The sequence below is a fragment of the Chanos chanos genome, chromosome 15 (genome assembly GCF_902362185.1).
Source record: "Chanos chanos chromosome 15, fChaCha1.1, whole genome shotgun sequence".
NCBI classification, from domain to species: domain Eukaryota; kingdom Metazoa; phylum Chordata; class Actinopteri; order Gonorynchiformes; family Chanidae; genus Chanos; species Chanos chanos.
This window is the reverse complement of record NC_044509.1, coordinates 3,166,577-3,192,446: the sequence shown is the minus strand read 5'-3', so window position 1 is coordinate 3,192,446 and position 25,870 is coordinate 3,166,577. Positions and strand designations below refer to the sequence as shown.

Genomic DNA, 25,870 nt, shown 5'->3' with positions numbered 1-25,870 from the left:
CTACAAAACCCACACTTTCTGAAGAGAGCCTCCACAAGCGATGGGCACGTCAAGTGAATAGTTGATGTGAGGTTATTTAATATATATAAATATGTATACACACACACACTGTGTTCTTTAGTTGGAACTGCTGTAGTACCTCAGTGCTGTCTGCCGTAGCCTATCACTGCATCCCGCTTTGTGCTCTGATCCCCCTGACTACATTACCCATAAGCCATTGCACAGTATTCCCCCTTCACATGTTTATCATATCACACAGATAATGGGATTGGCCCTTAATAGTGCCAACTGGAGCCCAGTCAGAGCCCAGCCATATTCCTGAGATCCCTGATGTTCCCTCTTCACTTGAGAACGGATTAATTGTTTGTGGAAGCAAAGCACCTCACTGCGTTACATTTGTGTGTACGAATCATTAAAAACAACCCTGACTGGTACCGCTGTGAACGTGCGCTCGGAATCTCGAAACTACATTCTCTACCGCTTTGTGTTTTGGTGTTGGTTATCCTTGTCCGTTCCACGAGTCTCAGTTGAATGTTCCAACTCTAACACAGTATTATTATGTAAGAGAAAACAAAACGAAGAATACATTTGTCTGGTGGGTGGAGCTTAGCCTGTATTGGGGAACTACGTCAGTCAGTCTGAGAGTCCTAACATTGTGGCGCTTGCTTGTGTCTGTGTAGGATCTGTTGCTACAGATGTAGACTGGCTTGTTCCTCGTGCTTCATCCACGTGTTAACGGAAGCTGTTTCAAACGACCGTGGCGTTAGAGATGAAGCCACGGCCGTTGGGTCAGAACGAATGTTTCGATGATCCAGACGGTTTAGGCGTAGAACGGGCGGATTTAATGTACAGATACGAAGTGAGCGTGCCTGGTAATTTGTCTTAATCGTGTACGAGCTTTACTGGAGCTTTACTGGAGCTTTACTGGAGCTTTACTGGAGCTTTACTGGAGCTTTACTGGAGCTTTAGTGGAGCTTTAGTGGAGCTTTACTGGAGCTTTACTGGAGCTTTACTGGAGCTTTACTGGAGCTTTACTGGTTAGTTAGGGTTAAGTGACGTGGCGCGGTCCGAGGTTCGGTTGCCGTAGAGAGGGGGTAGTCGGCCCTCCTCTGGCAGTGGGAGCAGTGTGGAGAGACTGGAGCATGGACTGCGTGTTACCCAGGCTGTCTGCTGTTTACTGCAGCTCTGCCTGAGAAGGTTCTCCTGCCCCTCTCTATGGATCATCACATGTTCTCTGTATTCAGAATAAGTTCTGGTCTTGGAGGGGAACCCTTCTCAAGTCGTCAGATTACTGAATAGGAATCACAAACGTCCTGTGGGTGACAGTGGACTGGTAAACGTGGAGAACGCCCACAAGGCAATAGTGGTGTTACCCATAGGTTGCCCAATGATCTCAAGTCAGACAATGACTTCAGAAAATAGTGACAAAATTGCTTAAGGATACCGCATTAGCTGGTCTCGAGACAGTCCTATAAGAAGAGAATTAACAGAGAAACACAAAACGTTACACGTTGACGCCCAAAAAGAGCATTATTTATTAAAGGCAAAAAAAAAAAAAAAAAAACGTGCAGTGCAAATGAAATGCTCCAAATTAAGGGAACAAACACAACAGTTGCAGCATGTAGAAATTTCTGTGAAAAGTGCCTTCAGCGTGTACGACGGGTCGGGAGCGGCCGGGAGGAAACCGTTTTAAGTCTTGGTCTGACGGAGGAGATAGAACCAGGGCCAAACCCTCCTGCCTTCCTGAGGGTCGGCGTCAAGAAACCAGATCCCGTCAAGATTCGAATTGTATCGTACTCTTTGGATGTCGTGGGATACGAATGGATCACCACATGTATTAAAAAAAAAAAAAAAAAAAACCCCAACACTCTACATAACCAACCACACAAGCCTGACTCGTACAAAAACGGTTGTTTTTCAATTTGTTTCCCTGTCGTTTTTCTTTTTTTTTTTTTTTTTACCCCAAAAAAACTTTGCCCGTGCATTCACCTCTCTCTTTACTTTTGTCAGTAGCTGTAGAGGGATACTTTTGATTGCTAAACATACTTCTGGTCGTCAGACATTAAAGTAAAAAAAAAAAAAAAAAATCCAGAACAGTTAGAATCGAACTTTTTTTTTTTTTTGGGTTCTCTTCCGAATGTAACTAGTGAGAAATTTGTTTTCTTTTTTTGTTTTTTTGATGTGTATGACTGGGCTAATGTGGAAAAAAAGCCCCTTTACATGTATAGATAGACTGTTAACACAATAGCTTATTTTAATAGATGATAAAAAAAACAAAACGGATCAGAAGTCGGGGGTTCCATATGTCAACAGCAGTTTTTATTTTTAAAATTTAGATTTTGGATTTTTTTTTTGTTTGTTTGTTTGTTTTCTGTGGAGGAAAAAAACAAAAACTGTGTTTAGGTTTGTTTCTGTATTGCCAAATATAAGTTGAAGTAAAACAAAAAAACAAAAAAAAACAAAAAAAAAATGCTGTATTTTCTTACATGGGAAAAAGTGTTACATGAACAGTCGGAAACAACGCAGAAAAACCATTTGGTTCAAATCCATCATATGAATGAGAACTTGTATGAGCGGAGATTGGAAGACACTACAGTGAACATAAAAAAAACAAAAAAAACACCAACAAACGTGTCATTGTCGTGTTGAATTGGTCTACCAATAAAAACATTCCCTCAGAGAACGCTCTTCTCCTCGCCCTTTGTTACTGGCTAACGTCAAAAGATGAAGAAGAACTGATTCTGTTTTTAAAGAAAATGGTTTAAACCAGGTCCGTCCTGCATGAAAATTACACATTAAATACTGTAGTTTGTAATGCTGCGTGTTATAGTTTGACTAATGGCCAGGTTTAATCCACAGCAGGAAAACAGCTCTGTAGCAGAGGATGATGTGAAGGTGGTCTGAAGAGGATGTATACACACTGTTCTGGTCCAGTATCTTACCTGCAATTAGCTAGTTTCTCCAACTACCTCCAAAACAGGAACGAAAGCTCTTACACAGACTTCCAGACAGATGAGCAATGCATGTCGTATTTATAATAACGCTGTGCAAAACAACCCGAACTGAGCTACTGGAACAAAAGATTACTACAAATACTGTGAATACCCAAATAACAAAAAGGGGGGGGGGGGGGGGAAAGGGTCAAATTGTCTCCATGGTAACCATTCAGCAGCAAAGAGGAAATGAAAGTCTACAGAGACACAGACAGGTAGACAAAAAGACATTTATTAGGTGCCATGTATTGTCTCAACTGGTGGAACTGGAAAAATGAGAAACAGCTAGTACTGAAAGAATGTTCACAGGATTGACTTAGTTTCACACTCCTTGGACGAGAAAGGGGTATTGCTTCACATTTCTACTCTAAACTTGCAAACATTAGTCGTTTCCTTAAAAGTCATGTTTCCTTAAAAGTCAACTTTATAAGCTAATCATCCCAAACACCTCGATTTATAAGCCGATATTCGAGGTTAAAATGTAACATTTAAATATGTACATATCATCACAATATTATACTCATAAAAATGAGCAGTATGAAGGAAAAGAGTGTTTTTTTTTTCCCTAGTGTTTGTTTTTTTTTCCCACCAATACAAGCTGGCATATTGCGTACATAAAACTTTGCACAGATTTAAAAAAAAAAAAAAAAAGAACAAAAGTAATCATTTTCTAGACGTGCTGTGATTTTTCATGAGTGAGAACACGGAAAAAGGAGCAGAGAGGGAATGTTTGGGATGTCTGGAATGTGGAGAAAACAAAGGCTGACCTGACCCTGCTCATTATTACAAAGAGTCTACGGCATGGCTCCTCTCCAAAACACCAAAAAACCAAACTCTTCTCTCCAGTCTTACTTTTCAAATGAGCGGCGTGCTACCTTAACGCCGAGTCAGTGCAAAGCTGATGAACAAAAATTTCAATTACACAGATCCAAATACTGATTAAGTAGATAAGTGCTTCCCTCGAAAACTGTCATCGAGTCCCGATCAGTCATACAAATGACAATGTTATGTTTGTCGTAAAACTAGTGCAGATCATTTCTAAAATGTTGTGCTCAGACATTCACATATGAAGGCCTATCTGATGAATGCTGAATTTGGTTTCCGCTCGGGAGTTGATGAAACTGCCTGTCGTGTCACGTGCGTGTGGTACTGGGACAGTTTACCAGAACAGAAAGTAAAGCTAAAAAAACGATTTTTTTTTCTGGTTCAACCATGACAGCCAGACCTCAACACTTAGGCATCCCAATTTCTAACAAACAAATGAAAAAAACAAAAAAACAGGAATTATCCTTTAATGCCACACGCTCTCTCACACTCAGTATTTAGAAAATCCCTTGGATTTACATTCACGACACAAACAGGACAAATCCCAAAAATTCAAAATCAAAACAAATCAGAAAAAAAAAACACAGGAAGCTCATCGAACTAGAAAACGGAACGGCAAACTAAAGAATTCACCGATATCAAACCTTGTGAGAATTGATCGTAAGGCACGCGCGTTTACATTGTTCACGCTCACAGCGTTGGGTTTAACAGGCGCGTCCCTGGGTAACCAGGCGCCCGCACACACCCCCCCACCCCCGTGCTCACGGGCAGGGGTACCTGGCCCAGGTGGGCAGAACACCCGTCTCATTGGCTATCTTCCAGTACCTCTCCCTCAGGAGGAAGGCGGCGGGTTTGGGCTGGCGCTGACGGGTGAAAATGCCCTTTTTGTTCCCCACGACGCGAGTGATGGCTGTGGACCGAGGAGAAAGAGAGAGAAGAAGAAGAAGAACAGAGATTAAACATGGTGTTTTCTGTATGTGTACGTCACTGAGGCACTGACGCTGAACCAGCTTAAATGGAAATGAGAGTTTTGTCTGTCACTCTAAAATTCATTGAGCCCCTTTTAAAAATGACTGATCCAGAAAAGTGTTTCCCTCTATGCCAGGGGAGGAACCAGTCTAGTAACAATTTTTTTTTTTTTTTTTTATGACAAGCAAACACAGGAGACTGGGAGGAATAACTCGTTCCATGTGAATTGTTGTGTGTGAATTGGGATGGTTGAGTTCAGGTCTAAAAACTTGACCATGAACGCTCTGGATGGAAATAGGCGAATGATTTGGTGGTTTGGGTCATGTAGGGAGGACGCTGGAAGTTTTATTTTTTTATAAGAGACCAATGAAAGGATAAAAACGACAAACGGATTTTTGTGTGGTCTTCACGTGTGCGAAAGGGAATGAGGGTTAAGAAGCTCTGCGGTTTTCCTTTCTCAGTTTTCTTTTTCCACACTGGACTGATCCCAGGACCAAATCTGAGCTGGGAAAAGACCTTTTGTGGCAATCCAGTTCTAATTGTTCTGATGTACCTTATCACCTCAATAACTGGTGCGTGAAAAAGACCATAAACGTTGACTCTGTTAAAAACCTGCCTATGTGAACAGTGCGGTCACTTTAAAAAACCTGTGGAAAACAGAGATATCGACCAGCGTTCATCTGTGTGCGGGGTTACGGGTCTCAAACTGAAAGTGGTCTCAAAATTAGATCTCCCTCCGTTTCCTCGAGCGTATGTTCTGGTTCTGGTCCTATTTCCGGAAACTGCCCCCCCCCCCCCCCTCAATAGGAAGGTGCAAAAGATCAAATATCCTGTCCATCAAACTACATGTCCTGATAAGGAAAGTCTGAAAGCCTGGAGAGCCTGTCTGGCAGTAGGCTGCCTCTGTGTGTTTGTGTGTGTGCGTGTGTGTGTGTGTGTGTGCATGCACGCGTGTGTTAAGTTTAGTAAGTACTGAAGTATTCTCTAACTGCGTCACACCCACTCAAACCATACTCACAACAAACTGTTTTTTTGTTTTTTTTTAAACGAAACTATTCATGGCACTGCTCAAACTACATACCAGGTTCATAGGTCATATTGAAATTCAGAGTGATGTGGCAAAAAACCCCCCCAAAAACCTGTGTATAGAACTGGGACACTGCTTTTCAGCTACACTTTCACAGGGTTTAAAGTGAACAATGTCTGAAATGATGCTTTGGGGAAAAAAAAAAAAAACTACAACAACAAAAAAAAACCAGGGTGAAATTGTGAAGTGATTTTCTGGACTTGGTCCTTACTTTGAGCCGTCATGAAGTCTGCGAAATTCCAGATGAGCTCTCCGATGACGTACTCCTTCCTCTTCTGGTCGAACACGTTATGGTAGTTCTGCAGGACGATCTTCTGGTACTCCTCACTGAACATCATCGGAGGATCCTGCACAAAGCATGACGTGTGTGTGAGTGTGTGTGTGTGTGTGTGTGTGTGTGTGTGTGTGGTTTCATTTCCATTTCAGCCAGTCCGCAGTACTGACTGTGAGGACAGAAGCTTCTGGAAGCCAGACTTACCGTGTGAAGTCCAGGCACTGCATCGGCTCCGTACTCGCTCTGAATGATCGGTTTCTGGTATTTTCCATACCAGTTCTCAAACTGGGTGTTGAGCTGGATGGGGATGACCTCCAGGTGCCCGGGGTCATGGTACCACGACAGGTAACTGTTCACGCAAATCACATCCACATACGGAGCCTGCGGAAGAGAGGCGAATGTTCCGACATATTAAAACATCGTGCAACGGCTTGGAAAGGCTCAGGGTGAACAAGCTGAAATGTAAAGAAAAAAAAAAAGAAAGAAACACCGAGAGGGTCGTAAAAGTATAAAGCGCAAGGATGCTACATGAAAATATTGAAGTTCTTGAATCCTCAGATGCTCTCAGCATGTCATGGGACAGTCTTTATGATGAATCTTATTAACAAACACTCAGTATGACTTAGCACTGCCAGGCATGAAAGTTACATGAACTGCTTTATCAGATGATAAGAGCCATTTTTTGGGCTGTTACATCAGGTAACGGGTACTCCAGGAAACCAGAGGACAACGTCCTACAGACTGACATTCTGGCATCTTTTAAGAGCACAATAAGACATAAAAACAAGAACAATTAAATTCAACTGACACACTCTCTCTGCGGCCCTTCCAAAATGGTCCTGAATCATCTGGGAATATAACCGAATAGTCTATAACAACCATCATTGTCTGATAAAGTGCGTCATGCTCATCTGAATACGTACTGTCTTTCCCAACTGTGAAAAGTCTTGGAATGTTTTTTTTTTTGTTTTTTTTTGTGGTGTGTGTGTGTGTGTGTGTGTGTGTGCGCGCGCTTGCATACCATACCATATCTTGTTAGGGCAATAGACCAGACACAGCTTATAGGCATTCCAGGAAACACAGATTCCCTGTATTTTACCATCTGTTTGTGTCAGGGGTTTCTTTTTCCCTGCTCTCGCGCAGTCATAAGACAGGCATGGGGAAGTCAAACCAATCAGAGGTCGTATTATGTCTCTGTGGACGGGGCTGTGCTCACTGCTCTTCTGAGAGAAAACACATGTGTGATGTTCGCCTAGCGTCAAATGCCGTGGAGATTCTGATTTGTCCATAAAACAATTGTCCTTATCGCAAACCCCCCCCGAAATATTCTTTATCGCTTACTGAGTGTGAAACTGACGGCGCTCTCTGTTTGCACGGACCAAAAGGACAACTTAATCAACGGCTGGTGCATTACAAACACCTCACTAACTACGTTTTACATGAACAAAGCTTTTGAGGCTTGGAGAAAACTTGGAGAAAAAGTTAGCATGAGCCAGAGCTGAAATATCTCTGCTAAGGTTTTGAGAGGGGACTCAGGTGTTGTCAGGTAAAGCAGAAATCACTTTGTGGTGGCAGAGAAAAGAGGGACTGCTCTCACCCCTTTGTCTCTTGCGTAGTTACTGTCAGTGATGAAGGTGACCGGTCGTGTGGCATCCAGAGATCTAGTGTGAGAGATCAGCGTTCTGGTGAGAGAGAGAGAGAGAGAGAGAGAGAGAGAGAGGGTGAAATGATTTGAATTTGTCCTGAAAGAGAAGGGCAGCATAAACTAAACCTCATTGTCGTACATTTTATCCATCACAACTCTGTTTAAAAAATGTTTTAATGAGGTTTAAAGGTTTTAATGAGGTAAACTGAAGATAAGAGTGCATCAAGGAAACGGCTTATCATTCCATTTGATATAGGAGAAACCTTTTCATGTTTCAAAATTAAACTGGTGTAAATATGATCTAATTTGAGTTTTTTGGTACTCCACCTCTGAACCTCTGGCAGACTTGTTTGTGTGTGTATATATAAGAATGTGAATGAGTGAGTGTCTCTGTGTATGCATGTGTGAGAATGTGAGTGAGCGTGTGTCTGTGTGAGAGAGGGAGAGAGTCTGAGTTTGAGTGTGTGTGTGTGTGTGTGTGTGTGTGAGAGTGTGTGTGTGTGTGTGTGTGTGTGTGAGAGTGTGTGTGTGTGTGTGTGTGTGAGAGTGTGTGTGTGTGTGAGAGTGTGTGTGTGTGTGAGAGTGTGTGTGTGTGTGTGTGTGTGTGTGTGTGTGTGAGAGTGTGTGTGTGAGTGTGAGTGTGTGTGTGAGAGTGTGTGTGTGTGTGTGTGTGTGTCTGTGTGAGAGAGGGAGAGAGTCTGAGTTTGAGTGTGTGTGTGTGTGTGTGTGTGTGTGAGAGTGTGTGTGTGTGTGTGTGTGTGTGTGTGTGTGTGTGTGTGTGTGTGTGTGTGTGTGACAGTGTGAGTGTGTGTGTGTGTGTGTCTGTGTCTGTGTGTGTGAGAGTGTGTGTGTGTGTGAGTGTGTGTGTGTGTGAGTGTGTGTGAGTGTGAGTGTGTGTGTGTGAGAGTGTGTGTGTGAGTGTGTGTGTGTGAGTGTGTGTGTGTGTGTGTGTGTGTGTGTGTGTGTGTGAGTGTGTGTGTGTGTGTGTGAGTGTGTGTGTGTGTGTGTGTGTGTGTGTGTGTGTGTGTGTGTGTGTGTGTGTGTGAGAGTGTGTGTGTGTGTGTGTGTGTGTGTGTGTGTGTGTGTGTGTGTGTGTGAATGCATATGGGCTTGTTTGTGACTGCAGGAGCGAAACCCTGTGATTTTGCCCCATGGCTGTCAGAGGCCCTGTGGTATTTCAGTTGTACACCTGTTATTTGTTTTCTGTGAATAAGAGGACTCAGACAGAACTGGGCTGATCTCAGTGCATTCCACATCGTACACACACACACACGCACCAACCTTTGTCATGTTATTGCCGCATCAAAACAACACACAGGCTTTCAATTTAGTCTCTCTCAGAGACAACAACATTACAAACATACACAGATCTCTGTCATCAACAACCCATGCCAGCACATGACAACCTATGCCAACACATGACAACCCATGCCAACACATGACAACCCATGCCAACACATGACAACCCATGCCAACACATGACAACCTATGCCAACACATGACAACCTATGCCAACTTATGCCAACACATGACAACCTATGCCAACCCATGCTGATAGAGTCTGTCTCTGGACGAATCTGTTGACAAAGCAGAAACATATCAAATAACTCTACACCATCAACAAAGCCATCGAGATTCAAGATTCAGTACTTTATTGCCATACAACTTAGTTGTTAGGAATTTACCTTGGTGTGCTCATGACGGGACAACAAACTATCACACCATAACACACAATAAGAAATAAAAACACATCACACAGAACCCCCTCCCCATAAAACGTTACACTCATCCGTGGATGTAAGATCAGTCTTTATGGAACTTTTTTTTCTACCATGCACAAAATTTCAAACAGCGCTGTAAAAATGAAGACTAATAAAACCACAGGCTGATTCGCATGCATGCCGACACCAAACCGTATCACAAACCCCTCTTCACCAGTTACATCCATCAGCAAACCCCCGAAAACGCCACCTTAACAACCACAGCCTCTGCGTGGACTCTTTTTTTTTTTTCTTCTTTATCCCTTGGGTGAATTTGATCTGACCAGTAGAACCGCACCGACGAGCGAAAACGTGGTCGATTTCCATTTCAAAGCCGCGACCCAGACCGACAAGCTCTAGCTGTCTGAAACGTTTCCCTGTGTTTGTGGGTTGGTCGTGCTTTAAAGAGCGTGTCTCTTCAGCAGACGCTGACTGTACGTATGTAGAAATGTTTAAGCTGCTGAAGAACTATAAATTAATCATGGGGTTTTTTTGGTTTGTTTTTTGTTTGGTTTGGCCTCAGAGTAAAAGTTCCAGGCCAAGGGTCTGGTGGTTGTGCTGCCTCTGGCTGATTTGACCATATATGGTTAATTTGAGAGAGCTAGCCATGAAAATGCCATTGTTTCTGCCCCCTGGGCACTCAGCCTTTTCCATTAAGCCTGAATATATACTACAACAAAGCTCCAAATTCTGAACTGCAAACTCCACCCTCAAACTCTCTGCGAACAAAAGGACAAAATCAAGTTGTGTCACCAATGCTTTCTTTACCTAAAGTTTAAAGTCATTTTGTAATTTGACTGTTAACAATAAAAGGTGTATGAAAGATGGCTCAGCCTGTTTTTGCAGTTTATAGTAACTGCCTTTTCATACAGTTAGTGAGAGCTACTCAAGCATTGAGAGCACTGGTAAATCTGGTTTTAACTATGTCTCGTTGATAATGGGTTCACCCTCCCGACCGGCGTCGATGCGTTGCAGGTTTTTCTTACTTGAAATATTCTCCAGCAGGGGGCATCTCGGCCGCAGGTTCGTTGGCTACTGACCACATGACCACAGAGGGGTGGTTTTTGTCCCGCCTCACTAGCTCCTCCATGACTTCCAGGTGGTGGGCCAAGGAGGCATTGCCAAAACTGCGTCTGTAGGGGAACCAGAGAGAGAGACGCACGCACGCACACACGCACGCACGCCACATTAATATTTTTTTCTGACTTGACTGCATGACAGCTAATAGTAACATCTAATTCAGCACCGTGATATAAAAAATATTAAGCATATCATTTATTTTCAACCGAAACACTTGACATCTGTTGTACAATTTCAGTGATCCAGAGACAAGGACAAAGTACTTCGATCATTCTAATTCCAGCATAAACATACCTAATTCAGCTCTTTCACTGACCATCAAGATTGCATCGGGTCAATTAAGCATGTTAGTGGCTGCATCAGAATGGAAACAGATCTTCTAGCAGGTCTTCAGTTGGGAAACACTGACCCCTACAGGCTGAATTGGGAATAGCACAACCCCATCACTGTGTCTTACATGTCTTTGATGCCAACACCGGGACACTCATCCACCACCACGATGCCGTGACGATCGCTCATCTGCAGGATCTCCTCCGCATATGGGTAATGGCTGGTCCGGAAGGAGTTGGCGCCGAGCCATTTGATCAGATTAAAGTCTTTCACGATCAGAGGCCAGTCGAAGCCCTTCCCGCGGATCTGTCACAGAAGACGCACACATACACTCCTTTAACGCGATCGGTGAGGGAGACAGGTCACATGTACTGTCAGATGCATGAAACTGGAGGTAGTCGTAAGGGAACAGTCTTATTAAGCTAAGAGTTCTGGGTTCAAACCCCAAATATGACAGCATATTGTTAATACAACCCAAAGATAATGATCATTTAGCTAAATGAACTAAACTGTGCCTTGAAAATATGAATTAAGTAATGAGCATTTCCCATGACTGAGGAGGCTCTGTTGACCAAAGTCACCAGTCTGAGCAAAACAAATCAGATTTAGCAAGAAATTGATCACTGTTCTCCAAATTTGAAGTTAAAAAAACACTAAAACCGCCCACACGAGGTAACTACAGTTTTAAATTAAAACATATATGATCATCACATAAGGATTTGTGTCAAACAGGCCTGAGGTGTGGGTTTATTATGTCTTCTCTGTGCTGTACCCTCGTAAACCAGTTGTTCCTTTAAAAACTGCGGTATGTTTTTTGGTTTCAGCTAACGTTGGGGTTCTGGCGCGTCCAGGGTGGTACTCACGTCCGAGTCCTCATGTTTGTTCACTCCGTGGAAGTAGAAAGGTTTGTTGTTGATGAGGAACTGCGTGTTGGTAACCTTTACCGTGCGAATTCCCACCGGCAGCGTATAAACATCCTCAACTCCACTCTCTGAGGTGATCTGGACCTGCAGAAGAGCCAGGAAACACAATGCAGTGAGGAGTGTGACACATCACAGTCAGTCACTGATTCACGCCTGACTCAAGGTCCTAAACACACAGCAAATGCAAAAACCTCTCAAAATGAAATCTCCTTCAGCTCTCCACAGGTATCCCCTCAAAACGAGTTCACTGACTGATGATCACACAAAATATCCATTAAAAGTGCAAACACAAAAATTAGCTTATACTGAATGCATGTCCCTTTTAAACTTTAACAAATTATTTCCCAGAAGCTCCTTAGGTAAGAGAGAGCAGATAAGCAGTACAGCTGTCTTCCCTGTGCTCATAATAAGAGGCTGGAACATGTAGACTAATCCCTCACAACAAACCTTCCCACGGGGGCTGACTTTAGGAATGTTTCACAAAATGCAACAATCTATGCTTATAACTGTCCTGTGTGCACTGACTCTTTTTTATGACATAGATTTCCTTCTCCAGAACTAGTACCACCCAGTCCCTTAACTGTGATACTTGGCATGTGACAGTTCATATCCTGGGGGCTTTTTGACCCACTCGTAGTTCACTCACTTACTTTCCCTTAATGTACTTGCATGTGAATCTGGTCTAATACTGAACTTAGTAGTGGTACTTATGCGACACTCAGCCCTTCAAGAGCCATTCCCTTGGTTTGTATTTTGACTGTCTTAGCAAATCACTCTGGATAAAAGTCTCTCCTAAATGAATAAAATGAATAAATGAATAAATGTAGGGTTTAGCGAGTGAGTGGTTGATTCTTGTAGATATACAGTGAGTACCAGGAGGCTGTGGCTGTGTGTTAGTACAGCAGTGTCCTCGGGGCATAGACAGTACCTCCATGGAGTACAGGTAACCAGGGTTCTCGTGCATTAAGTATGGCCACCACAGGTTGACGTCCACTATCTTCAGTTGGCCAGAGGATCCGTTAGAGGTGGCCACGCAGCGGCCGTCTTTCCCCGACAGCGTGACCTTCACTGCGGGCTGAGCGCTGCCTTTCACTGCCACCTGGTACTTGACCACTCCTGCGGGGTTAAAGAATAAAGCGCTTAAAGGAAAATAACCCCCCGAATGGATGTCCGCTCATTTCCACAGCGACTCAGGCTAACTGATTAGGTCACAAACGACATGTCATCCAAATCTCAAAGGAAAACTGATTTCAAACAATGAAAATGAAATGAGGAGATATGAAGTATATGTCACCATCTCAGAATGGACTTACTGGATTTTCATCAATTGATTGATTAATTGATTGACTGATTGGTTGATTTCGGTGTGGACTTGCACTTTAAACTCAAATTCAAACATTCAAAGAACCCACCCCTCTGCTCTCTCCTTTCATACCAAAGCTTTGGCTGTACATAGGTATGAAGCGCCAGTGTCAAAGATATGACAAATCCTGCTTATTTCTTAGTCAGGTTACGTCATTAGGATAGCCATTTGGCCTCTGCACAAACAACCCAGTACAGGTTTGACAGGTTGGGATCCTTACAGTCTGCATTAATATAACACACCCAGTTCAGTTCGACATGTATTAAATGTGTTTTTTAATGGTATAGAGAGAGAGAGGGACAAAGAGCAAGGTTAGATTTTCAGGAAGTTAAGCAACAACACATAAAGCAACAAAATCATGTGACTGACTCCAGAGGCTCACTGCCAGGCTAACCGGCACAATAAAACATAAAGGCTGCCTGCACGTCATAGATCTTAAATGCACTGTTAGGGGTTCGAATCCCAGCTGCTTTGTACTTGCAGACCATGGTTTGGACACCACAGGAAGAGCACTGTCCCTTATGTGGGTGAGTCAGACACACATTTAACTGTAGATAGAAACAGGAAACAGCACCCTCCTACAAGTATGCCACATTATTTGACGACACTTCATAACTCAAGTTCATAGCTGAGGCGTGTATTGAGATGACCGACATGTGTGTGTGGGGGTGGGAGACACCCAGGCTGCTGTGCTGTCCAGATGAGGAGAAAAGAGAAGAGAAAAAAAACAAAAACAAAAAAAAACCTCTCAAGTAAAACGGAACGATGTTCTCTTATCAGAGGATTACACATCGTTCTCACCGATATTATCTGCGAAGGATGTCTGCACTGTGATGTCATCGATGTAAGCCACGGGCGTGGTGTACAGTAAGACCGAACGATGGATTCCAGCGTAGTTGAAGAAATCAAAGTTGGTGCTTTGAACGAAATAGCCAGGAGGATACCTACAGAAGTCACACAGAACAGAAAAAAAATAAAATTAGCATAATATTTTATCACTCTGTATAATAATAATAATAATAATAATAATAATAATAATAATGTGGCAAGTTTATGATATTGCTTAGCATTAAAATATCACTCCAGTTTGCAGAGTTACATTTGGTTGAAAGTGAAATATGCAGAGCCATAGCAGCAGTTATAAGACCAGCACAGTTCATATTGTAATATCATCACAGTCTTAGTCAAACACAGGAAACCAAAAACCACAACTTTTCATATCCCCTTCGAAGAGGGTGAATTAAACTATAAACAGAGTCTGGTATTAGTACAAACTCCAGGTGCAGTTATTTTTAAAAAGCTCTCCATATATAATCATGATGTTAACAAAAAAGTAGTTCACTTGTGGTTCAAGGTGTCCCCGGCTCCAGATTTGAGTGTACAACTGTAACTATATCATATTAGAAATATGATAAAAACTGTAATTATATCACATTGTAAACATACATAACTATATTATATAACTACATTCTATAAACACATAATTCACAATCGACATTAAATACAGAGTAATAAAGCCAAAGAGAAAAAAATCAACAACAACAACAACAATAATAATAATAATAATAATAATGATAATAATTTATGTTTATTTAGAGTCCAATATCACTATTTGTAGTCTAAAAGGGCTTTACATGTCTATAGCAAAGTCAAATCAAAATTGTATTATCCATAAGTTCGAGAAAATAGATCAGTCTTTACTCTGGTTTTAAAGGTATGGAGAGAGTTTAAAACAAAACAAAAAAACACAGACGGAACAGGCTGGGTAAAACAGTAATGACCATTACTCACACATCATAAGACATTCATCATTAGCGAACACTACATACGTGTGTGTTAGTGTGTGCGCGAGTGTCTGTGTGTGAGTGTATTCGCTAGTGAGTCGGTGTTAGTATTATCTATTATTGTGTGTGTGTGTTCGAATGTGTGCATTAGACTGTGTGTGTGGGTGTGTGTGTGTGTTAGTCTTATGCGTTAGTGTGTGGGATTTAGAGGATGAGTTTAACTGGTCTTATTACTGCTGCTATAATTTTTAATGAACCAAACTGGTTAATTGGTTTCCTTCACCAAAGTGGGAAAAATCTGTGTTTACCCAAAGCCTCATGGACTGGGGAGACTGCCTTCCCAAATAGGAGAAAATGAGACAGAAATGGAAAGATTCTAGTGTGAAATGGAAATTTAATAGACTATGGGGGTATTTCAGAAAGCAGGTTAAGTGAAAACTCAGAGTTAGTTAACTTAGAGTAAGTAGTAAACCTCCTAATAGAAGAGTCCTGTGGCTTCATTCACCTAGCAAAACAAAGCCATAGGGCTCTTCTATTAGGAGGTTTACTACTTTCTCTAAGTTAACTAACTCTGAGTTTTCACTAAACCTGCTTTCTGAAATACCCCCTATGAGTAACAGGCCATTCCGAACCGAGTGGGGGGGGGAAAAAAAAAAAAAAAAAAGGAGCGCGACTCCTCACCTTGTGCGGTCATTCATGTACTGAATAGATCCTGGTGGGAGTGTCTGAAGGGTCAGGGTGTTGTTGACGGCGACGGTGATCCGACACGCGGCGCTGGGATCGCTCCGGAGTACGGCGCTAATGTCCGCTTCGAAGGGAAGGTGTCCTCCCTCATGCTCTGTCACCTTCTTTCCATTCACCCACTACCAGACATGAAAACAGACAGGGTCATCCGTCTCATTTCTTCAACATTTAGAGTCTGTTTGATGCGGCGGGTTGTTCAGCGTATCACAGGCCGAGACCGAATATATATAATGAGAACGTTTCCACGATGGTCCCGCCCTTAATCCATTCACATCTCCCCTTTCTCTCGCCGGCCGCTTGAGCACAGATATAACAGCAGTAATGACTTTGCACAGACTGCAAATCATGTAATTCATCATATAATCATACAGAATCAGGCTGTGTGTTCAGACATTTCACCCGTCTCAAGGAAAAAACCTCTCATTTTCCCTGTGTTTACTCTCTGCTGCCAGAGAGCTAAATGCAAATACATGATTATGGCTCTTAAACAAAGTGTGGTAGTAAGATATAAAATCTGATTTAGGGAAATGCTGAACTCACATGAGAGTCAGAGACAAACCCCACTTCAGAGTTCAGATGCTAAGTGTACACAAAACATTAAGTAATATGTATAGAAGGTCAAAATGGTTACTGATTTCAGTTAGTCTGTGTAACTGGTTCCTGTTGCAAGGGAAAGTGGTTGGTGAGAAAAGTGTGTGTTTGTGTGTGTGTACAAAATTTGATGCTGTACTCACCACCACAGAATAGTAATGTGCACTTCCAATTCTAAGAACTATTCGGGTTCTCTTGTCCTGCACCCAGCGAGCAGGGACCCAAACCTCCCGATCATACCACACCCAACCAATGAAATCCCTAAGCCGAGTATCCTGAGAGATGTCGTTGTAGCTGGACGGCACAGGCATGTCAATCACCGGGCCAGTCTGAAGGATGCAAACAAACACAAAAGCAAACAAACAAAACGAACAAACGCACAAACACACACGCACGAGAGGGAGAGAGTGAGAGAGAGAGGACGTTAGACTCCATGTAAAGCTAATCATTGAAAAACCACTGAACGACTCACTTAGGAAGCCTCAGACTTTTTTTCTATGAATGGCTGCTTTGCTTTGTATTGTTCTGATTTGAGCAAACATCTTAATAAAACAATGCCTGGAAACAAATGATGCCTCGCTGATCAGGAACATGGGTACTTCCCTTTTCACAGATGTGGAAAGTGATCAGGAATATGGGTACTTCCCTTTTCACAGATGTGGAAAAATGCCTTAAAATCGGAAATAACTGCAAAATGCGAACTGCATCGTTGAGCCCAATATTACCTCTGCCAGGGGACTTTTGTACCATGCATTTTCAAATCCCGAATTTCTGTCCGAAGAGATGTCTGCCCTGAAGTTCCAAAGTCCGTTAAGTTCCTTAACCTCTCTGGAAGGGGATTCTCGAGGAAATAGCATTCCACCGTCCAGCGAAGAGCATACATTCCATATAACTGCCGTGCAAAAACATGTTCCGATCCACTGCAATCCCGGGCGCTTCATTTTGAGCTATTCTTCCTCTACATGAGTCGCCTGGCAGGTAATAAATCTCGCTGGACAGTGAACTCAAATGATTCTTCCTCCTTCCGCTCTAGTGTCACATGACTGTCACATGACCGAATCGCGTAACTTCGTTATAAATTCGTTATAAGTTTATAATATAGCGACAGTTTATTTTGCAGTTGAAAGTATGATATTAACACTAATTAAGTTAAAATCACGAAAACACTGACGCAGAAATGACCGTCTGCTTTCGTTACAAACGGCGGATCATGCAGTTTTGCTTGCATGAATTTGACCACTGGGGGTCGATCTACAGGCGAATATGCTATTGCATGTTGCACGACTCTACCAAAAAAGTAGAGTTAGTTGGTCAGCCTTTAGCTTAAGTGGAGGTAGTGGTTTGTTTGGGGGGGAGGGGGGTGGGGGATGCTGGAGAAATAAATAATGATCATTTTTGTGGGGGTTACACCTGTTCGGTGTTTTCACGCAGTTTTGGTTGAACTGGTTGAAGGGTAATTCTTCAACTATGGTCCATTTTGGTCTGGAAAATTTTAGCATTTAGCATCTAACATTTTTTTTATAAAAATACATTGCTATGGTTTATTTCTCCATTCTGTGCAGAAACACTTCTTGATAGTGGCTGTGATGATTTTGTTAAATAATATATATTTCACTCTAACATTCAGAGCAAATCATCGTTTCCTGACGTGGAAATGACATTTTGTCAGATTTCTTTTAAAATCTCATGATATACAGTATTAGGCTGCTAATGTCAGTTTTAGAGTTAGCATTAAGTATGCACAAAATACACAATATTAAATGAAATTGTTCCAGTTGTTTTTACATTCATATGAAATATGAGCTTTTTGGAAATGACACCCAAGAAACATACTCTTAATTTAAATCATATTTACCTTGATTTTTCCTCTTTTTATCACCCCCTATGGAGGTCACAGTTTTCCCGAGCCATGTGTTCTCCTGTTGAGTAGCTGTTGCTATGGTTACCGAGTATGCAAACACGAAAACTTAAAATATGATCCCAGAATTCTGTTTTGTACAGTGTGGTGGAAATGACAGTGAGCCCAAAGGACAGGGGTTCTTTTATTGAAAAATGCAAGAAAATGTAAATAAATATTACAGTACATAATCTATTTCATTAAAATAGGCATAAATGTCTAATTTGTTTTTGAACGCAACACTATTTCAGTATTAAATTAAAAGGGAAGCAGGGTTTATGGTCCAAAGTCTATTTGTTGTGTTCCATGATGCTGTATTACACTGTGTTGCAATATGAAGTGTTATATGATGCTCAGTCCTGTTGGAGGAGTTGGATGGGGTCGTTTGCGCTGAGAAAGAAGAGGAAAGAATGAAGGGACGCGATAAATTGTCATTTCATTGAGAGAGTGGAGAGAGATGTTATTTTACTGAGAGAGAAAAAGGTATGTGAAGACGGTCAAGTGCAGTGTGTGCTTTGAAGAAGTTGTTGCGGCCGTGCAGGTGCTCTGTGACATCATAGCGTGGCAACGTAAGTCAGGTGCGGTGTCGCCGGTAAATGTTTGTATTTGTTCGCGTGTATTGGTGGCGGTGAGCACACCGAGCGAGGAAGGAGTCGGAGGGCAAACGGCGGAGCCTTTGTTCAGCCTTAAATAGCGCTTCTGCCGCTGCAGCACTCGTTTACGGCCATATCACCCTGAGCACGCCCGATGTCGTCCGATCTCGGAAGCTTCGCAGGGTCGGGCCTGGTTAGTGTTTGGATGGGAGACCGCCTGGGAATACCAAGTACTGTAAGCTTTCCTTTTTTCTCTCTGTTCCCTGTCTTCGTCTCTCTGCTGGCAATCTGGGTGACTTCCATTTCGTACTCTCTCTCTCTCTCTCCCCCTGACTGTCCGACGACTGTGTCGCTGTGCGTGCGTGAGTGTTTAGAGCAGACAGACGGCAACAGGCTGCAGAAGTATAGCCTACCTGTAGCATGGAAGCAGTTTCTTAGTTTGGAAAGAAATGATGGCTAGATGGTGTGCCGAGTGGATTTTATAAGGCTTGTAGAAATGTTTTAGTCCTTGTCTTATTTGGGGGTTTTAGCGACATTATTTATGTAGGAGAGTTGAGCTCTACCATGAAAAGAGGAATGTTTGAAATAGTATTTAAGAAAAAAGGAGATACCCCAGATTTTTAGAATGACAGACTCCTTAGTATGCTGAACACGGATTGTAAAATATTGGCGAAAGTGGCAAATAGGTTAAAGAAAGTGCTTCCAAACATTCTAACGACCAGCCAAGCGTACTCGGTTCTGGGAAAAGACATCTCAGACACCGCATTAAATATAAGCGACACAGTGTGGTACGTGCAACACGAACAGAAAAGTGGATATCTGATCAGCCTGGACTTCGAAAAAGGGTTTGAGTTGAGCATCAATATTTATTTGATATTTGAAAGAAATTTGGTTTTGGGGAATACTTTTTAAAGTATTTGAAATGTCTCTACTCTGATATTGTTAGTTTGGTGAAGTGCAATGAATTTTTATCTGACATTATTCCAATTACGCGTTCAATGAGACAGGAGTGTCCGTTGTCTGCACTGCTTTACTCCATCGTGGCCGAGCCGCTAGGCTTGGCACTTAGTGCGGACAACAAGATAAGAGGCATACGGGTTGAAGACTCAGACGAATAAAATAAAATATTCCAATATGCTAATGACATAACGCTGATCTTAAGGGATGAAGAGAGTGTGAGAAAAGCCCTGAGGGTACGAGAGGAATATTGTGATGGATCAGGAGCACACATAAACAAGGAAAAAACGGAATACATGCGGGTGGGAAACGTAAGTGTGTTGCCTAACGAAATTCCTTTTAAAGAAAGCATTAATAGTCTTAAAACATTGGGCATACGCATTGTGCTTGACGAGATAAGGGACAGAGCCATGATATGGGAATAAGTTGTAAAGGGAATGGAGAAAAGACTAATTTTTTGGAAAAGGAGAAACTTAAAGGTGAGGTGAAACGTTTTAGTGCTTAATTCTTTGTTTTTAGCAAGTATGTGGTATGTTTTAAGCGTCATCAGTTTACCTCTGTGGGTGATTAAAAAATATAATAAAAAGATGTGTTTTGGATTTGTTATGGGACGGTAAACCGTCTAGGATTGACTATGATACACTGATCGGGAGAGTGGAGGAGGGGGGGCTTGGTTTATTGAATTCTTACATAAGGCTGAAAGGACCAAGGGTTAAAACGGTTAAAAGATTTTCAAATGTTGGAAAACAGAGTTTGAGGACAACAATGACACACTTCATAAGAAACAGACGACAGTGTGGGTTGGGGCTCTCAATTTTGTGTATGAAGACGAAAGAACATATGAGAACGAGGATGCCAGAATTTTACAGGGAAATACTAAGATCTTGGAGTGACTTTTTAAAGCATGTACATTTTGAGCCAACTGGGGGGGACAGGTTTTAGAACAATCGTTATTTTTAATTCCGAGAATCGCTTTTAATGGGCAAATGATGTGTTTTAAAAACTGGTATGAAGCGGGTGTAAGGACAAGTTAAGGACATTTTATTCGAAGTGATACCTGGGTTTTTCCCAGCTCAAACAATCGTAGACGCACTGGTTAAAATGGATGAAGTGGAAAGCAAAATAACGGTGGGGGAAAATGTGACAAATTAAAAGAGGCAATCCCTGATGACTGGATAAAAATGGTTGATGGGTATGAAGAGCAGAACGATACGGAAATATCAGAAATGTATTTGTAAACAGAGAAGGAAAACGTCCTGTTGTCCGCACGTGCTCTAAAAGTGTTTTATTCTGTTTTAAGACACGCGGCATTCATGAAGCCTAAAGCTAACGACGACTGGGCAAGACTGTTTCCGGAGCTCGGTATTAATGAAATATGGAAAGACGTGCGATGACAATTTAAAGTCTTGAAAATGTTGACATCCTTTTAAGACACAATTGAGTGTTTAATGAAATGAGGCTGTATAAAATTGGAATGACTGAAGATGCTCAATGAAAATTGTGTATGGCTGAAGACGAATGAACATTGCACATGTTTCTTAAATGCAAAGATCTTGAGTGTTTTCATTTAGAAATGAGAGATTGTAGGAGGTTTCCTGTGTGGTCATAGTGTGACACAGCCTGTGTGGGGAACAGAATTTCTGTTTGGGTATAGGGGTAAAATGGGAAACAGGCGTGCACTGATTTGTTTTCTGGCAGTTGCGAGATACACTGTGTGGTGTAGGAAAACAAGAACTCAGCATGTGTAGCTTTTATCATCAGAAACCGACTCTTTTCCTCCAAGTGTTGTATGATTATTTTATTATGACGGATCAACCTGAGATGTTTGATGAATTGTTTGGATATGGCAGTCCATATATTGACAGTTCCTGGAACGGTTTTACTTTAATTTTACACGATTGCATTTAATTAATTTGGGTGTTTGTATTTATAGTTTTAAATGTTTATAGCCTTGTATTTACCATACATTATATTGTTGTATACGTACAGACGATTTTGAATGCGTTCTTCTGAATGGGAAGGGTAATGGATGACAAATGAGAACACTGAAGTTGGAAATTACACGGAGACTTCAAAAAAATCATATTTAAATAGAGTTTTAAAAGTTTGTTGCATATACCTATGTTAATAATGTAATGTTTTTTTCTGAAAGAATGTTTCTTGAAAATGTTAGTAATGGGATGGATTTTTGTATTAATAAAGACAAAAAAATAGGCGCGTGCGTGCGTGTTTAGAACAGACAGACAGAAACAGGCTGCAGAAGTATACATGTAACACGGACGCACTTTCTTAGCTTGAAAAAATACTCGTCTTTTTTTCACTTTATTTCTCTCCCCCCCCCCACCCCCCCCACCCCCCAAATGTTTTGTCACGTGATGCTCTATTACACTGTGTTGCAATATTACGTGTTAGGCTAAACGCTGCTCAGTCCCGCTGGAGGAGTTGGATGGGGTCGTTTGCGCTGACAAAGAAGAGGAATGAGTGAAGGAGCGAGATAAATTGTCATTTTATTGAGAGAGTGGGGAGAGATGTTATTGCATTGAGAGAAGGGGCCAAAAAGGGAGAAAAAAGGTATGTGAAGACGGTCAAGTGCAGTGTGTGCTTTGAAGAAGTTGTTGCAGCCCCGCAGGTGCTCTGTGACATCATAGTGTGGCAACGTAAGTCAGGTGCGGTGTCGCCGGTAAATGCTTGTATTTGGCCGCGTGTATTGGTGGCGGTGAGTACACCGAGCGAGGAAGAAGTCGGAAGGTAAACGGGGAGCCTTTGCTCACCTTCAAATAGCGCTTCTGCCGCTGCAGCACCCGCTTACGGCCATACCACCCTGAGGACGCCCGATCTCGGAGGCTTCGCAGGGTCGTGCTTGGTTAGTACTAGGATGGGAGACCGCCTGGGAATGTCAAGTGGACGACAGAAGAATTGATAGAAAAATTCAAAATGGATGCAGGAGTTGACATTACGGAGGAGGAAGTGCAAAAATTCAAAGGTAAGTGTTTACTGGGTGAACAGATGAAATCTTAATATGAGCAATTTGGCTTTCAAAATGGATTAGCTCGCTTTCATTAGCTCGATTGCATGCTACCGTTAGCTACGGGTTTCGCTAAGGTTACCATCATTAAGTAGCTTACGTTATCATGTCTTGCTAATAAATTGATCGTTGATATTGATACAAGTCTATTTAACATTTTGAAGTGACAGATTATGAAAGATTGGCTTGTGTTCTGACTCTAAATTTGTAGCCTATGTAGCTAGTAGTTCAAGCTAATACTGTGGTTCTGAGTCGACAGCCGTTGTTAGGCAACCTGTTAAAACCAGAGATGCATTTCAGCTAGAAAAATGAGCCACAGCGCCAGCTTTTTAATACGATTTCATAACAGGCTTGTACTGTAAGTCTTAATAAGATCAAGATCAACTGATATGATCAAATGACCAATTGAAGTGAAAAGATCGTTGAACCAAACTAACTCCCGCTCCTGCAATCCTTCGTCGTACCATTGGAGACCTAAAACTTTCCCCTTCATCTCCAGTGGTAAGATAAGCGATTGAAAACGGCAGGGAAAAAAGACGAATGGACCGATCAGTTAGCTATATACAAGCACACTACTTAGGTAATTAATATATTTATAATGCGAACAAGTAGGGAAATACGTTTTTTCCGTTATGTTGCGCGTGACTTAAACAGACGCCTGTGTTCTGTCATTGAATCGATAGCGTGAAAACTGCGAGAGTAGAAAGGGCTGCAAAAACGACGGGGATAATCATAATGAGAAAAGACGAATATTAACAGGAAGTAGAAACAGCGCCAGAACTGCAACACCGTCTTACCACTCAATTATGAGAACAATTGTGTGACCTGAACACTTTCATGATGTACTGATTCTCCATTGCGATGTGTTTTAGATAATGATGGAGAGACAGTGGACTGTGGCCTTACCGAAGCTGTGATTGCTTATCTCTTCGACAAATCATTCAAAAAGCAATGAAAGTTCCGAGATTTTGTGGATCGTTACAAAGAGGTAACCCTCAGTGTGAAAGTGGTGACATCAGATGTGGAACTTCTGCCTCAGCAATCAGTTGAAGCTCCTGCCTCCTCAACAAATGAAAAGTAGGGGTTGAATATTCTGTTCAGTTACTAAATGCAGAGTACTTAATGGGTGCCAGATTTCATTAGTTTATCACTTGGTTTGCTGAATTATTAGCTGGGCAGTGTAGCCTGATTTCATTTTAATGAGGCTGCACGTTATGTATTTCATAATCCTCACTATACTGATCCATCTAAATCCCAACAGTATTGTCTTTTTTGTGATATTGGTTTTCCAGTATGTGAAATCAGATGACTTTTGCTACTTTGAAGTGTGGAGTCAGCCTGTCAAACACTTCCAGCCATTATTTCCGTTCCACATTTCCCAGATGATGTGCAGCGCCAGCTGGATGCCAAAGAACCACACAACTGTCGGAACTTTGTATGCGATGACGGCACAGTACACAATGTAAGTGTCACCAGACTTCAGAAGGCCGAAAATGATCTTTTTCGTTCAACCAATAGGGTTTTACTTCATTTAGAGAGCTTTGCTTTGGCCTAACTACAAATAGAAAATTTAAACTGCATGAAACAACACAATATTATTTAAGTAATTGACATGAGCTGTTGACTAACAGCGTGTGTACACCGCTCTAATGTTATATATGGTTGTTGACGTGACTTATTTATGGTCTGTTGATTTCAGATGGTTAGCCTTTGGTCTTGTCATATGTTAAAGAGAGAGAAAAGCTTACAGCACCTGGTATTCCCAGGCGGTCTCCCATCCAAGTACTAACCAGGCCCGACCCTGCTTAGCTTCCGAGATCAGACGAGATCGGGCGTGCTCAGGGTGGTGTGGCCGTAAGCGAATGCAGTGGTGGCACAAGCGCTATTTCAAGGTGAGCACAGGCTCCCTGTTTGCCTTACGACTCCTGCCTCGCTTTTAGACTCAAGAGAAAACTACAACAGAACGTGCACCGCTTGTGGATGACATGGCAGTTAGAAGGTACAAAGAGAAGTTTGGCCAGTCAATGAAGTCCAAGGTCATGGATGGATCGTCAGATGTGTGTCATAAACGGGCAAAGGCACCATCAGTAAGCTAGCTACATTCATTTTTTTACCATTTCGTGTTGGCCTTTTTCATTGTATTCAATTACACAAAATATTGATTGGAGATTGGACAATACTCTGTAGTAGTGAAAGTATTAAAATTGTGTGTTTGTTCCTGTGCGGCTGATCTTTTGTCTGAAAACTGAGTTGGCCATCCTCGAGTGGTTGAACGCTTACAAAGGGGTCTGTTTGTTTTGTAGAGGATATCTTTTTATTGTGTCCTGTAAAACTTTGCAAGACTTGCCCCCATATAGTGTGTTTGATGGGTGTCATGTTTTATGTTTTTTATCTTTTAGGGAGGGAATTTCTGTTGAGGACCTTTTGAAGAAAGTAAGTCGAAATTTGGCTGCTAGAGGTTTGAAGGGGGTGGATTTGGTGTTCCTCTTGTCTTTCCAGAGCATTCATCTCCCGTGATCTCTGGTCTTTCTGCTGACACACTAAACTGTGAATTCCAGCACAGAAATATTGTAATTGTTTTCTCTTTTTTCAATCGGCTTTTTGCTGAGGTGGACCGCATTCACCCTACAGCAATCCCTGTGTATCAGCGCATCCGGGAGAATTTTACAGCTGTGCTTCCTAAGCTTCTAAATTTGGTCAAGGACACATTGCCACTTAGAAAATTGTACATGGAGGCAAGAGAGGATTCCCTGGCAGAGGAGCATACAGGTAGTGATTACCTCAACATAACAATAAAATTATGGTGTTCCAAGACAGTTGTAACTGACCAAGATTAAACTAATAATTCTGTTTCTTTAAGCCATTGACTTCAGGGGTGAATTTTTCCTCCTGCCTCCCATCTTCAAGGAGAAGACTGAAAATGTAATTATTCTTGGAGAGGTAGGTAACCAGTGCCTCAGACACACATCAGATGTGGTCAAGGTTGTACATTGCTACTGCTCCTGATCGTTTTTCATAATAAGTATAATC

The 25,870-nt window shown here is 41.9% G+C and overlaps 1 protein-coding gene, 1 non-coding gene and 1 pseudogene across 3 annotated transcripts; 1 reads left to right on the top strand and 2 right to left on the bottom strand.

Moving 5' to 3' along the window:
* Positions 1 to 3,209: 3,209 nt before the first annotated feature.
* gusb (glucuronidase, beta) lies at positions 3,210 to 17,381 on the bottom strand. 2 transcript variants are annotated; one of them, XM_030792538.1, is made up of 12 exons: positions 17,094 to 17,381; positions 16,512 to 16,697; positions 15,715 to 15,896; positions 14,051 to 14,193; positions 12,815 to 13,002; positions 11,827 to 11,970; positions 11,091 to 11,269; positions 10,540 to 10,686; positions 7,746 to 7,830; positions 6,353 to 6,529; positions 6,086 to 6,221; positions 3,210 to 4,728 (listed from the first exon to the last, which is right to left on the bottom strand). In XM_030792538.1, the coding sequence occupies exons 1-12, from the start codon at positions 17,307 to 17,309 to the stop codon at positions 4,580 to 4,582; spliced, it is 1,932 nt and encodes a 643-aa protein (XP_030648398.1). In that variant the 5' UTR covers positions 17,310 to 17,381; the 3' UTR covers positions 3,210 to 4,579. The 2 variants fall into 2 exon arrangements, with proteins under 2 accessions (XP_030648398.1, XP_030648399.1); XM_030792539.1 differs by lacking the exons at positions 12,815 to 13,002; positions 14,051 to 14,193 and having other exon boundaries at positions 11,827 to 11,964; positions 15,804 to 15,896.
* Positions 17,382 to 18,981: 1,600 nt separating this feature from the next.
* LOC115829041 (uncharacterized) lies at positions 18,982 to 19,100 on the top strand (annotated as a pseudogene).
* A 5,481-nt stretch (positions 19,101 to 24,581) lies between these two features.
* LOC115829037 (5S ribosomal RNA) lies at positions 24,582 to 24,700 on the bottom strand. Its single transcript, XR_004025970.1, has one exon. It is a non-coding gene; the product is annotated as a 5S ribosomal RNA (ribosomal RNA).
* Between the last annotated feature and the right edge of the window lie 1,170 nt (positions 24,701 to 25,870).